Source organism: Acanthochromis polyacanthus, chromosome 8, assembly GCF_021347895.1.
Source record: "Acanthochromis polyacanthus isolate Apoly-LR-REF ecotype Palm Island chromosome 8, KAUST_Apoly_ChrSc, whole genome shotgun sequence".
In the NCBI taxonomy this organism is placed as follows: Eukaryota; Metazoa; Chordata; class Actinopteri; family Pomacentridae; genus Acanthochromis; species Acanthochromis polyacanthus.
Genome location: NC_067120.1, coordinates 40,045,420 through 40,061,654, shown reverse-complemented (window position 1 = coordinate 40,061,654; position 16,235 = coordinate 40,045,420). Strand labels below are relative to the sequence as shown.

The window sequence follows — 16,235 nt, the reverse complement described above, 5'->3', positions numbered from 1 at the left end:
ATTCGTAGCATTATGCTATGGTAGTTTACTGTAGCAGTAGCCATCTGGCTAACTAGCTGAGTTTATGTTAAGCTAATAACATTCAGCTATATTAGCTTGCCATAGCTCTAGCTTACTAGCTGACCTTATAACAGTATGCTATATTAACTTCAGGACGTCTTACTGTTGATCTTGATGGACCAACTCCTGAACTTTGCAGAACTGCATGAAGTTTTATTCATGTAATTTCTGAGTATTTGGTTAAATTTATGATGAATTAGGACGTTAGAATGAAAGCATGGCTAATGATGAGGTTAAACCTGCTTTTCTATCCTCTGCTTGGTTCTGCTTGTTGTTTCTACACGCCGTCTTTGTAGCGTGGAGTTTGAAGCTGGCAACAGTTTGAGCTGAGAGACGAGACGTTGCTTCAGGCTCTACAACTGCCGGAGGATCAGAGTTTGACAGATTACAGTAAATTTAGAGACATTCCTGAGAGCAGCTGCTGACTGGAGGGGATGATTCTGTGTTTTTGTTTTGATTTAGGCCATAAAAGCAGACGTACTCGTGTGTCTTGACTAGAATTTATATATCTGCATGTATGTAGACGGAAATACCCACAATAAAGATCAAGTTTTACCTTCATACTATTTGGACAAATTTTAATAATTTGGGACAATTAAGGATAAGCTCTGTAATCTCAGTATACATTGTATTGTATAATGACAATAAAGAATATTTTATTCTATTTAGTGCGATTTTGGACATCTTTCATCATTTTTAATGTTTTTTTGAGCCATTATTAACAATTTGGGACGATTTTTGTGGAATTTTAGACAACTTTCATGTAATTCAACCAATTTGTAATCAAAAACGCATCTGAGTTGTGGTAAAAACTGACACCAGATCAGTTTTACATCCATCCAGGTGTCTCAGTCTCAACACTGAATCTGGTTTCTGTTCAGAACCATTTTTTCTATCATTTTATTCAGCTGTTGACTCAGAAATTGGATCATTTTCAAGCAATTCTGTACTATTTTCATTTAATTTTCAACTAATTTTCTGTAATTTTGGATCATTTTCGAGTCAATTTTTACAAATTTGAAGTCATTTCGGAGCATTGTGGACTAATTTTGTGTCATTCTGCAAATCTTCAATCAATTTGGATTAATTTTGGGTGAATTCTGACTCATTTTGGACGATTTTCTTTTAATTTTCAACAAGTTTATGTCAACTTGGATCTTTTCTCGTCATTTTGGATCATTTTTGTGTCTTTGGGATCATTTTCAAGTCAATTAGGACAAATTTCATGTCGTTCTGGACTCATTTTCTGTAATTATGGATCATTTTAATGTGATTCTGGTTCTCATCTGGATGAATGTAAAACTGATCTGGTGTCAGTTTTACCAGAACTCAGATTCGTCACTTTTTAATTGTCTTTTTCCATCATTTCTGAGCCTCAGGACTTCATCAGTCCAACAGATAGAACCATGACATTTAGGAGGAGAAACATCTGAGTTGTGGTAAAACTTTGCTTCATTAAACTTCCTAAAGCTGAAGATGTCTCCTCTGTGTCTCCTTCAGGTGAGCGTCCTGACCGACCAGGTAGAAGCTCAGGGGAGAAGATCAGAGATTTAGAAAGTTCTTTGGAGGAACATCGGCAGAAACTGGCCTCCACAGAGGAGATGCTGCAGCAGGTAACACTCAGCTACACAACGACCAGAATAGTTTTATACTTCAGGTATCTGTGACACAGACGTATGTTGAATTCAGCAGCTTCCAGGTTTCTCATGTGTTCACTGCATTTTCCGTGTTGCTGATGTTTTGTGTTTGCTGTCCATTGAAAGAGTCCATGTTTACGTTCACTTCTTGAGGCCTTCACAACCGAGGAAGTGGAACTTTTTCAATACAGATTCTATCGCTGCCAACTCTCACGCTTTGGCCGTGAGACACACACAACTCAGTCCCTTCACACGCTCACGCCTCATTCCAAACATCACACGGGCAAAAAAAAAAAAAAGTTCCGCTTTGCTGTTATGGGAATATGTAACTTTTGGGGAAATCCAGTTCGAGTTTTTACTCCAGAGAACACCAGGTTTGTGAAACTCTGGCCCGCACTTTCCGTCCTACATACTCCAATTTCCGACGCTCCTGAACACAACTTCGTTGTCCGACTGCACCTGAATGCACCAGTGACGTTAGTTTGATCTTTTGATTGTATTTCGTTTGGATATGAAGAAACTTTGAAGACGTTTCCTGATGCCGGAGGAGAAGACAGCAGCTTTGCGGTAAGAATACTGTGGCCGTTTCTGAGTACGTAACTGTCCATACCTGGTTCTGACGTACTCATGAAACGTCATCATGGAGACTGCATCGGACCAGACGAGTGAGCATAGATATGAATCAGTAGATAGGACCACAGATGTCAATCGGTAGATGAGATGGGATTTTGGTGACACTACAGTGTATCAGAGTGAAGTTATTGAATATGTGTCTGTCTTCGCTGTTGAAGCAGTTTTGCAATTTGCAGACAGTCCCCATGCACTCCATAGACACCAATGATAGACCATAAACCATAGATTATGTGGTTCAAAAAGCGCAAAATGATAGGATGTTGCCTAAAATTGTCATGTATGATATGTGGTTCAAAGAATGTCATAGTGCAGTATATTGCCAAAATAGTATGTTGTTCAAGAAAACATCAGAGTATAATATGTGGTCTAAAAAATGCCATAGAATAATAGTTCATTGCACAAGTAAAAGTAGAGTAATTTTTAAAACTGTTCAAATTCTTATATGTTGCTGATCAATTAGCTTCAAGATCTCATACTATTTATCTTTATGAACCAACTCTTAAAGCTGCTGTCCGGAGTTTCCGTTTGTTTTCAATTTATGTATCATTGTTTAACAAAGCTTAAATGTGTTAGTCTAGTTCGATACTATAATATAAAGTTAGTATAACGCGATATGAAAATTTATTCCTGAGCTCCGCCTTCCTCTCATAGACCCCCATGTTATTCCAAAAAGCGCCGGTCGCTGCCGACCAATCAAGTTCGAGCTTCAGCTTTGTCATGCTGTCAATCAACGGTTACGCGCACAGCAAGCAAGCCCATGCAGAGGTGGGCGAGCTACGCACTACACAACCGCGCGCACATTTGTTTTGCTTGTGGAGGAGAGAGCATCAGGGATCAGCAACTTCCAGAAAAGTTACCAATCCCACGGCTTGTCAGGCCAAGAGACTGCAGGACGTTTTTTGGCTCGGGGTGCTCGCGTCGCTCCCCGACCACGGCCTCCATAGCCCGCCTGACGGCTTCGTTTAGATGCCCGACCTCTGGAGGAAGATGTTGGGGCGTCTGGGACATACTCTTCGTCAGAGGAGTCATGCAATTCTGAACTCTAGATAGAAATAAATAAACAATGTAACACATATACACACGTGGACAAAATTGTTGGTACCCCTCAGTTAAAGAAGGAAAAACCCACAATTCTCACTGAAATCACTTGAAACTCACAAAAGTAACAATAAATAAAAATTTATTGAAAATTAAATAATCAAAATCAGCCATCACTTTTGAATTGTTGATTAACATAATTATTTAAAAAAACAAACTAATGAAATAGGGCTGGACAAAAATGATGGTACCCATAACTTAATATTTTGTTGCACAACCTTTTGAGGCAATCACTGCAATTAAACGATTTCTGTATTTGTCAATGAGCGTTCTGCAGCTGTCAACAGGTATTTTGGCCCACTCCTCATGAGCAAACAGCTCCAGTTGTCTCAGGTTTGATGGGTGTCTTCTCCAAATGGCATGTTTCAGCTCCTTCCACATATGTTCAATGGGATTCAGATCTGGGCTCATAGAAGGCCACTTTAGAATAGTCCAACGCTTTTCTCTCAGCCATTCTTGGGTGTTTTTGGCTGTGTGTTTTGGATCGTTGTCCTGTTGGAAGACCCATGACCTGCGACTGAGACCAAGCTTTCTGACACTAGGCAGCACATTTCTCTCCAGAATGCCTTGATAGTCTTCAGATTTCATCGTACCTTGCACACTTTCAAGACACCCTGTGCCAGATGCAGCAAAGCAGCCCCAAAACATTACTGAGCCTCCTCCATGTTTCACCGTAGGGACAGTGTTCTTTTCTTCGTATGCTTGGTTTTTGAGTCTATGAACATAGAGTTGATGTGCCTTACCAAAAAGCTCCAGTTTGGTCTCATCTGTCCAAAGGACATTCTCCCAGAAGCTTTGTGGCTTGTCAACATGCATTTTTGCAAATTCCAGTCTGGCTTTTTTATGAGTTTTTTTCAGCAGTGGTGTCCTCCTTGGTCGTCTCCCATGAAGTCCACTTTGGCTCAAACAACGACGAATGGTGCGATCTGACACTGATGTACCTTGGCCTTGGAGTTCACCTTTAATTTCTTTGGAGGTTGCTCTGGGCTCTTTGGATACAATTCCAACGATCCGTCTCTTCAATTTGTCATCAATTTTCCTCTTGCGGCCACGTCCAGGGAGGTTGGCTACTGTCCCGTGGGTCTTGAACTTCTGAATAATATGAGCCACTGTTGTCACAGGAACTTCAAGCTGTTTAGAGATGGTCTTATAGCCTTTACCTTTAAGATGTTTGTCTATCATTTTTTTTCGGATGTCCTGGGACAATTCTCTCCTTCGCTTTCTGTTGTCCATGTTCAGTGTGGTACACACCTTTTCACCAAACAGCAGGGTGACTACTTGTCTCCCTTTAAATAGGCAGATTGACTGATGATGAGTTTGGAAACACCTGTGATGTCAATTAAATGACACACCTGAGTTAATCATGTCACTCTGGTCAAATAGTTTTCAATCTTTTATAGAGGTACCATCATTTTTGTCCAGGCCTGTTTCATTAGTTTGTTTTTTTAAATAATTATGTTAATCAACAATTCAAAAGTGATGGCTGATTTTGATTATTTAATTTTCAGTAAATTTTTATTTATTGTTACTTTTGTGAGTTTCAAGTGATTTCAGTGAGAATTGTGGGTTTTTCCTTCTTTAACTGAGGGGTACCAACAATTTTGTCCACGTGTGTACATGCATAAATGCACTAAGTTTGATAAACAACGTCATCCAGAGGGATACACGAGTGTAATCACATATTGAAACTTTACTCGTTCGTCCTAGCAGATTCATGTTATTTTGGTATTAGGACAAGTTAGACTCAATACAGAATTCTAACGTAATTCCTTTATTATTTACTAAATGTACTAAATGTAGAAGAGGGGAAAACAGCAAAACAGGCGAGATGCTGCAGCACTCCGGGCACTTCTCTCATGTACTGCACGCGTGCACAAATAAAGGGGAGAAATCAGAGGGAGGGACCAACAGTGTTTTGGGAGACGCTGCGATTCAAACTCCGGACAGCAGCTTTAAAATTTGTCGAACTGCCTCAAACTGATGCCTGTATTGAGTTTTATTTGCATAATTTCTGAATATTTGGTTAAAATCTACGAGGAATTAGAATGTTAGGATTAAAAGGCGGCTAATGATGAAGTTAAAACTGCTTCTTAAACATCTTCTTGTTGAAGAATATGTTTATAATGTTACTGTTCAGCCTCTGAGTGTTTCATTTAATTCACTTTGACCGACTAAGTCACCATTTTAACCATTAAACTGCATTTATTTGCTCATATTTCCAACATTGCAGCTGTTTTAAGTGTTATCAGGTTGTATTGTCACTGAAATCTGAAGATAATTATAAGTAAAGCAGTTTTAATCCCCCAGACCTTTATTTAAAGGCCTCAATACAAAGATTTTTATATTTCCCTGCTGTTAAACAGGATCTACATGTAGCCAAGCGGTTATAAAGTCCTGAGCTGTGACTGTAAATGAGTAAATAAAGGAGCGGCTCAGAGTTTTATCCTCTGATTCAGATCTAAGAACTAACAGACGTCAAAACAAGCAGATTTAAAGGTTTGTTCTGACGACAGAGCCAGTTTGAAGGTGACCCGTTTGGGTTTTCGTTCTGTTTGTGGTTCAGTAAAACGTTATTGTTGGTCCAGTTGTGTTTGTGTTTCTGTAGCTGTTCATTACAAACACGTCTGAAAGAACTTTATTGTTTGATTAATAAATAACATAGAAATTAACGTCCAGTGCAGCTGGAGGTACTGCTGGAACAGAAACTAGGGAAACTGATGGTAAATGTTTGCTCAAATCTATATTTTAAAGGCAGTTGGTTGAATTAAAGACGATTATTTTAATATCACAATAAGTTTTTTTGGAACTTTTTGACCCTAATATGAATTTAAGACAGAACAAAACGGGCCTCTTCGTTTTTTAATAAGAATATACATATATAAACTTTTTTTTAAAAACTGTTAGCTATGAAGACTAATCCATTAATTTGAAGAAAAATAAACATTTCTCTCTAATACAGTGATATAATTGGTAAACATTTATTTGGAGGAAAAGGCTAGCTCGCTGATTTTATGCTAAATTAAGATCATTATGCTTTATTTTTTGATATAACGTCAGTTAGCACTAGCTACCTAGCTGATGTTATATTACAGTATCAATATTATGCCATGTTCACTTACTATAGCGTTTGCTGATGTTTTCAGAAGTGATGGAGGCAATACACAGCAGTTAAGTAGTTGACTTTATAGCTAACAACATTATGCTATATTCGTTGGCCATAGCACTAGCTACCTAACTGACATTATATTATATTAACATTATGCTATGTAAGCTTGCTGTAGCGGTAGCTAACGCTAGCTTAGTACTTGACGTTTGCCGATGTTTCAGAAATTATGGAGGCAACACACAGTGGCTAACTAGCTAACTTTATGTTTAACTAAAAACATTACATTTTATTAGCTTGCTGTAGCACTAGCTCTCTAGGTAATGAGCTGACTTTATACTAAACTAATAACCTTACGCTGCATTAGCTTGCAGTAGCATTAGCTACCAAGCTAAGTAGCTGACTTTATGTTAAACGAATAACACTATAAAAACACTATATTAGCTTGCTGTAGCACTAGCTCCCTAGCTAACTAGTTGACTTTATATTACGCTGATAAATTTATGCTATATTAGCTTAGTGTAGCATCAGTGAAATAGGTAGCGAGCTGGCTTTATGTTAAGCTAATAACATTATGCTATATTATTTGGCTGTAGCACTAGCTCCCTAGCTGACATTATGTTACACTAATAGCATTATATTATATTAGCTTAGACCTGTCCAGGGTGTCCCCTGCCTTCACCCGAGTCAGCTGGGATAGACTCCAGCACCCCCCATGACCCTAGTGAGGATAAAGCGGTTTATAGAGGATGGATGAATGAATATATTAGCTTAGTGTAAGATTAGTGAAATAGCTGACTAGCTGACTTTATGTTGAGCTAATAACCTTATGTTAGCTGGAATTTGTTGTTACTGCTGCTAATCTTCCCAGTAAATATTACTGATAGTCAAGTCATAGTGAAGCTGTAACTTTTGTCCTGCAGGTCCATCAGTTCTAAATTAACAGGCAATAAAAGACAAATTAGTCCCAGTTTTACTGAGTTTGTTTTGTTTGTTTTACCTCCAGACAGACTGTTCCCACTGCAGAGCAATAAATCAGAAAGTTAGAAAGCTAATTGTAGGTCTGCTCAGCTGTCTGAGCTCTAAAAACTGTAATTTACGTCTGTGCTTAAATCCCCTGATAGCAGGTGTTAGCATGTTAGCTTGTATGTAGCGTCAGCATGTTAGCTTGTCGTTAGGAAATGCTAACATGCTGACGCTGATCTTTGTAACCAACAAACTGATATTATAGAAACCAAGCAGTGAACATGGAGGGATTTCAGGCACAGCTGGATTTTATTGGGTGTTTTATAGTTTTCTTATTTTGCATTTCAGATTTTGTTTTTTTTACTTACTACATATTTTTGCTTATTTATCTATATTTATGGCAGTGGGAACTTCAGTCTTTCTGCTGTAGCAACTGAAATCTATTTTATTCTATTCTATTTACCCCCTAAAACTTCAGTTGGCTTTCTTCCTCTGCAGCTCTAAACGTCTTCAGGTTGTTTTTCTTGACGTCAGCGATGAATCAAACTGAATCTTCTTCTGTTTGGATCCTCAGCAGCGTCTTTGTTCTGTTCGTCGTCGTTTTTATCGAGGATCTAAAGGCCTCAGAGCAGAAATAAAACCAGCAGATAATTAACATGTCTGCAGCCGAAATACTGAAACTGTTGGAGGAGAAAAACAGAAACCAGCAGCGGTTTGTTTCCAGCTGATCAACAGGTTCTTTTGATTCTGTATTAGAACCAGTTTATTGTGTGTAGCTGCTGGTTAAACATGCAGCTGATAGAAGCTGCTTGTTGGAGGCGTTCAGAGCAGATAACAGCCGTCTGGTGTCTCAGTGTGACCATAAAACCAGAGATTTAAAGCTGCAGCAGGATCCACACAGAAACACCACCAGCTAACTGAAGCTGTTCTGACATCAGATTAATCACGTTTCCATCTGAACCACATCTTCACTGAGTCCTGTCGACATTTTTGGACAAACTCAGACATTTGTGGCCCCAAAAAAAGGCTCAAGGAGGATTTCAGAAGCAAAAGTTTATTCCTCTGACAGGACAAAGGTAAAAGATAAAATCCAGCAGATTGAGATTAAATTAATAAAAACAGCACAAACCTGATGGATAAAATTACAGAAAACTGATTTATTAAAACAGCAGAAAACAAACGGATAAGAAAAATGATAAAGTGGAGAATAAAACAGAGAAAAGTTGTTTGAAATTAAGTAAATTTAAGTATTATGAGTGATTACTTGAAAGCAGCGTAATAAAAAGGAGCCTCTTTAAAGAAATGTATTAAAACAAACACATAGAGAGAGAGAGAATCACCCAAATAGCTGGCTATATTGGACAAAAATAACATTTAATTCTAACACAGAAATGTCTCAGTTTTTGTGCCATCTCTGTTGGTCTGAGCTGAGTTACTAACAGCTTCATGCTTTCATCAGACACTGCAGAATTTTACATTTTTCACAGAATCCAGCTAGACCAAACATTTTATTTTTTGAGATTTTTTAAATGTAAATATCACCATTATAAGCTCAGATTTGGCTCAATGACTGCAGGAAACATGAAAATCTGATGTTTTTGCAGTTTGTGGATCTAAAAACAAACAAGACCGGAGGGAATAAATCTGACCAGAGAGAACTGTTTCCTGTTAGAACCAACAATAGTCACTGAGTCACACACAAGTACACACTAATACACACTAATACAGACTAGTATGCACAAAAACATGCTGATACACAAAGCACAAAGCTGTATAATGTGGTACAGTGTAGCATGTTGTTGTACTTTTCCTCTTGTGACTGAACGTCCTGCGGCATCTTTATTTAGACTCATAAATCATCTGTAGTCAGACGTTTGTGTGTTTACACAGTTCTGGTTACACAGTGTTAGACACACACACACACACACACACACACACACACACACACACTGTTAAACTGCTGCAGTTTGACCGTTTTAAAGTTATGGTATTTTGCTCTTCACACTAGAATACATCCCATAATACTGATGCTCACAGTTAGTTATAGAGAAAATGATTCAGTCTAAACTGTGACATCTGGATGGATGGAATTATGTTTTGTGTCTTTTCGTGCTGATTTTGCATCACATTTAGTTTTGTCACATTTTGCTCGTTTTGTGTAACATTTGGGGGTTTTTGTGTAATAATTTGATCATTTTGTGTAATATTTTGACTGTTTTGTGTCTTTATGTGGTCATTTTCACTCACATTAATTATTTTCTCTGTCATATATTAGTTGTTTTGCATCTTTTCGTGTCCATTTTGCATCAGTTTGGGTCATTTTGCATCACATTTTAGTTGTTTAGGCTGAGGGTTGTTTTCCTTTTGTCTTATCAAAGTGTAATTTGAGGATAAACCCGATGACAAGCTTCATCTCATGACTCAGGGAGGTGTTACAAACAAAAACAACATCATACAACGGATTCCTTCTGTCAGTTATTTTCATTTCTAGACATCTTTCTTCAGACTCTAAACTCTCTAAATCCAGATCTGAGTTCTGCTGTCCAACTCGTGGAGCTTCGGCCTCCTCATAAACGCTGCTGAGACGATAATTTGTCTCGTGTTGCTCGTCGTAATTAAAGGAAAGCAAATGTGAGGCGGCGTCCTGATAAAGCGTCCCGCCGTAACGATGCTGGTGTTGGATTGCAGAGTGACGGTCGGCTGCCAGGACTAAGCAGATTTTGTGAGAGAGGCTGCTGAGCTGCAGCGATTAAAGGCTTTAAAGTGTCTGTCTGAGCTGCTGACATGGTTTGTTGTGTTTGGTGTCACTCTGTGGTCAAACTGTGTGGCTAATACCAAAAACTCTGCTCTTTTAGGCAGTTTGTTCAGCCTCTGGTCCAGTTTTTCTGGTTGAAATCCACTCACAGATGAAGGTTTTTTTTTAGTAAACACGAAGGACTGCTCATCTAAGAGCTCTAAAATGAATGATGGTGTTCCTCAGGGTTTTATTTTAGGTCCTACGCTTTTTAAAGTTTTTAAACTTTGCATTCTGCCAATCGGAAACATCATCATTTACACCGACAACACTCAGCTTTACATCAGTGTTTTTTACAACCAGTCGATGCTCTTTTTTGACCGTATTTTTGATTTCTACAACTCAGTGAGGACAAAACTGATTTAATTAATTTAATGCTGAAACTCAGAGAGAGAGAAACTGCAGCATTGGCTTTAAAACCATGTTTAGAAATGTAAAAATCTTCGAGCGATCTTTGCCCTCAGTTTGAGCTCACTCTAAAACTATAACCAAGACTTTTTTAAAAATTAAAATAATGCTTGTTTAGTGTGATTTTACTAGATATTTTCAGAATAAAACAGGGGAAATTTGTACAATGAGTAATAATTATTTACCACTTTTAAATATTTAATATACATGTTGCTTTCAGAAAATAGTAAATATCTGAAAAATATATTTTTTTAATTTGAATACATTTTTTAAATATGAACACATCCATAATCAAAAGGTTCTAAAAGAAGAAAATACTGTTTAGAAAAATACAGAGCTTTAACATTATTTACAGCTTTGCCCTGTTTTTTTATGGTCAACATGTAAATTAATACGAATGCTTCCCGTTTTTTTTATTTTTCTCACTACTGCCTGCAAGTAATTTTTATTCATTAATAAAATTACTGTTTTTCTTTCAAATAATGTCAATTACCTGTTAAATAGTGATATTTTTTGCTGATTTAAATACAGTAAAATATAGTGTAATTTTGCACAGCAAAAGAATAAAATATCATTTATAAAAATACCTTTTTTTACAATTTAATGTAAAGTTTAAAGTTAACATAGAAATTAATGAAAAAAAATATAATTTTAAATTGTTACTGTCCATGTGGAAAATGTGAAAAAAACATTTTAAAAATGATTCAATTATTTGATATTTTAAAATCCTTAATTTACATTAGATTACTTTCAGAAAACAAATATCTGTAAAACTGTGGGTTTTTTCACGGATTTTAATACATTTTAATAAATTGCATAGATTCATGGTCAAAGGGTTTTTAGAAAGATTTTTAACATTATTTACATTTTTTCTGCCTTTTTACTCGCTATCACCTGTAAAATTATAATTTATTCATTGATAAAAATACACTGTTCTTTCTAATAATGCCAAATATCTGTAAAACAAATAAATTGTTTGCTGATTTATATACAATAAAATATGTCATTTTACTGTGTAAAATATGAACTATCATTTATTTACCTTTTTTAACAATTTAATGTAAAATACACACATTTTTCTGTCATTTAAAGTTGTTGTTATCCATAATAAAATGAAGCAAAAGTTTACAAATAAACTATAAATTGTTTTAGAAATTTACAGTACAAAAGAGACTTAAGAACTCCTTCACCGTCTTCACTGCATTTACTATAAATCTAGTCAGACGTGGACTGCAGCTTTAATGTTTGGCAGAGAAACTCGACCAGCAGGCGATAATTCTGCTTTAATGCTGAGTTATGTTACATCGAGGTCACATTGAGAGCGATTTTCCAGCAAGTTAGTCTCAGAAAACAACAGAGGAAATAGTTTGATGATCTCTTTTAATCGTTTAGTAGTAGAATTATCAGCAGCTTTGTTAAAAATAGATCTGATTCTGTCCCTAAATCAGTGTCAGGGAGAAAAAAAACCTCTATAAAGTCGTAAAAATCCACCAAAAACCAAGCTTTAAGTTGTTCATTTTAATATTTTAATCAATTTTCTGTAAATATACACTATTTTTCACACATAAGAGGTCTGTTGCTTTGACAGAAACATCCACCAGTGATCATTTTCTCTGCGTTTGTTCCAGTTAAAGTTTTGAAACTGTGTAGGCTGAAGGGAGGAACTGGAAGGTGTTGAGTTTGGTTTTACTCCACCTTCAACATCACCAAAGTCTGACACAACAATCTACGACTTACATTCCTGTTAATGAGTCAGTTGGTCTGACTCAGACTCAGACAGGAAACTGACCTTTTTCCTAAAACAAGTTCCATCCAGTCACTGAAAACAGACAACCAGCCATCAACATGCTGATATGAGCCTTCGAGGGGGACTTCGGTTTTTTTCAACCTGGGGTCTGTTTTCATGTCATTTCATACATGTGAGTGATGGAGAAATGAATTTTCGACATAGCTCCAGTATTTAGCCAGGCAGGCAGCTTAGCAGCTCAGCTAGCAGCTCGGCTAGCGAAAAGTATGACCCCCCCCCGTGTCAAAGTCCAAAATCGCACGATAGCTCGCGCCAAAACACCGGTGGGGGAAACAGAAACAGCTGTAAGTCTGTTATCCCCCACCGAGCTATCGCGCGATTTCGGAACAAGATTTGCTTTCTAGCGTCCTGAGATTTGGATACAGACCACAACAAAGAGTGATCACCAGGTAATGTGGAGGTTTTTGTTCACTTCTCATCTCTAGTATGTTGTGGGACACTCATTGAGACTATCTGAGCCGGTCAGTGTGGGGAAAAAAGCACGTTAGGGCGGACTTTGACAAGTTGCCCCATACTTTTCACTAGCTGAGCTGCTAGCTGAGCTGCTAGCTGAGCTGCTAAGCTGCCTGCCTGGCTAAATACTGGAGCTATGTCAAAAATTCATTTCTCCATCACTCACATGTATGAAATGACATGAAAACAGACCCCAGGTTGAAAAAAACCGAAGTCCCCCTTTAAAGTTTACCAAGAATGCGCTTTTTCAAGTTTAATTACGTTTAAAGGTAGTCAATATTGTTCAAAATGTCATTTAAATCACCCAAAATGACTTGAAAATCGTTTGACTCAAAAGCTGTCCCAAATGATTTAAAAACATCTTCAAAGGGACACAATAATTACCCAAAATCACCCAAATATGTCCAAAATTTGTCCAAATGGACTCAGTGTTTGTTCAAAATCATACGAAAATCTGTCCAAAATGAAAGAAAAATCACAGTTAGTTTTTATTTTGCTAAAACTTGTTCTGACCAACACCTACCAACATGCTGCTATGAGCCATGAAAGTTTGCCCAGAATACACTTTTTAAAGTTTAATTACTTTTAAAGTTACTCACTATTGTTCAAGATGTTGTTTGAGTTGTCCAAAATTACTAAAAAATTTGAAAAAATAGATTTAGTCTAACCTTTGACATCTGTATGGATGTGATTGTTTTGTAGTGATCTTTTCGTGTTCATTTTACGTCACTTTTTGGTCATTTTGCGTCACATCCTAGTTGTTTTCTGTCTTTTTGTGGTGTTTTTCTCTCACATTCAGTTATTTTCTGTCATATTTTGGTCACTTTGTGTGACATTTTGGTTGTTTTGCATCTTTTTGCATTCATTGTGCATCAGTTTTGGTCATATTGCACCACATTTTAGTTGTTTCAGGGTTTTGATGCTCAGAGTTGGTGGCAGAAAAAATGAACAAAACCAGATTGTGTGTTTAGACTGAGAGACCTGGATGGATTTAAACTGATCAAGTGTCAGTTTTTACCAGAACTCAGATGTGTTTCTCCTCCTAAATGTCATGGTTCTCTCTGCTGGACTGATGAAGTTCTGAGGCTCAGAAATGATGGAAAAAGTCCATTAAAAAGTGATAAATCTGGACCCACCTCTATGGACTCCACAGTCTGAAGGTAGAACTCTGATCAGTAATAAAGTTACTGGAGATGAAGAACCAGATGTTCTGAGGAGGTGAGGGAGGATTTCCTTTTCAGATTAGAATGACCCACCTGAACCTGGTTGATCAAACTTGTTGGTTTTCCTCTGAAATGTTTTATCTGGACGTCCGAGGCTTCAACAACAACGATCCAGTGACTCAAGTTTGAGTTTGGAAAGAGGAATGAGGATGAGGAATTGAAAGTAGCTGATAGAAACAGACGTCACGTCCAGTTCAGGGCTTGTCCTCGATGCTTTCTTCTTCTCTCTCATACCAAAGAAGCCCAGCGTTATATTAATAGAGTCGTAGCAGGCCTGTGTCTGAGTATATTTAGCTCTGTGGGCCCCGCCGGCCGGTCTTACTGTGGGAACAACGCTGAGCCCAGTGGACCAACATGCTTCCTCCCTGCTGATATCTGTGGGTGACGTTGTTCTAACACTGTCGACTGTGAAAGCAGCTTCAGACTCACACAGAACATGTGTTGTTTTTAACCAGGAGCTGATTAGCAGAACTTCTCTGGAGAGCCAGAAGCTGGACCTGATGGACGAGGTGTCCTACCTGAAGCTGAAGCTGGTCGGTATGGAGGAGAAGCAGCCGGACGTTCGGCAGCAGGACGTTCGGCAGCAGGACGTTCGGCAGCAGGACGTTCGGCAGCAGGACGCCGACGCCGCTGACAGCAACCAGAACAAAGCAGAGGTAGGAAAAGCCAAAAAACCTCAGAGTTTCTGTGTGTTTTTGCTGAGCTGATGCTGCAAAAGAGAAAAAGTGCTGAATCTGTGGTGTGGGGATTAACAACAAGTTTCCCTCCTCACATGCTGTCGTGTTGAATTCAAGCAGGATAAATGCAAACCACAACACACAGGGCAGCGGGCCTAAGCCAACACCAGAGCACAGATTAAGGGTATTTATTATAGCTCCCCTTTAATATCTCTGCTCTTACTGGCAGCCACTCAACATGCTCACATCACTGTGATCACACCTAATGAAGTGGATTAGACAGAAACAGCATTGGGCTTTTGTTTTCATTATAAAAAAGAAATTAAAATAAGCTGTTTAGCCATACTGAGAGAGGAGTTTTTAATTGAAATATTGTGCGAAGATGTTATATGAAGTCAAAAAAAACTCTCCATGTATGTTCAGAGAGAATGTTAATGGAGATAAATAAACTGCCACAGTTGTAAACAAAGCCTTACATTTAATAATATAAAAAACACGGTGCATTGACCAATCAGACTTTGCTTTTAACAATGACCTGGATGACAATGTTTTCAGTCTTCTACCAACCAATCAATGTCAAGTACAGGGAGTTACAGCCTACGAAGGTCATAGCAACAGAATATAGGTTTGTTATGTGAGGTTTTAATAACTGCAAAGTAAAAACAGGAACAACTAAATCAAATGTCATGAAAAGATAAACCTCAGCTTGGACCAGCCGGTGCAAAAACGCCCGCAATCTCCACCAACACTTAGCGCAACTTAAAAATGCAAATTTGTCAGACAATACAAATATTTTAGCAATATTATTTCAATAATTCATAGTCAGGCTGTCTTAATTGCATCCCAGATATATACTGTAAGTCCAAAGTAAGAACAGAAACAACTAAACCAAATGTCATGAAAAGATAAACCTCGACTCAGACTGTCGCGTAAAAAATGCCCGCATTCTCCACCAATACTTCTCACAACTCCAAAATGCAAATCCATCAGACAATCCAGATATTTTATCAGTATTATTGCAATAATTCATAGTCAGGCGGTCCTTATTCTACCCATATCTGTACTGTAACTACACATAAGCTAAAGTAGTTGTTATTTTATGTCTCTCTTGCTTTAAACTGATCATGTTCCATCAGGAACATTGAGACCTGCCATGTGAGGATTCATTTCAGTTGTTTATCTGGTTTTCTCTGAGTCAACGAGGAACGCTAACAACATTCACTACTGGCCGCTGTGGTCGGTAAGCCTCCACAACACTAACCAAAATAGATGCTTTCCCAGACCGAAGTGTCCCCGTTAGAATGTTTGGGAAGAGAAATTGCAGAGAGATGAAGTATTCCAAATGATTCTGGTTTAAATTGCCGTCATCGGTCAGA

The 16,235-nt window shown here is 37.8% G+C and overlaps 1 protein-coding gene across 1 annotated transcript in view; it reads left to right on the top strand.

The window, feature by feature from the left end:
* The window catches only part of ppfibp2b (PPFIA binding protein 2b), a 108,545-nt gene that overhangs the window by 51,546 nt on the left and 40,764 nt on the right, over positions 1-16,235 (top strand). Inside the window, 3 exon segments of the mRNA XM_051952775.1 lie at positions 1,561-1,588; positions 1,591-1,673; positions 14,638-14,838. Of these exon segments, the coding sequence (XP_051808735.1) occupies positions 1,561-1,588; positions 1,591-1,673; positions 14,638-14,838 (312 nt within the window).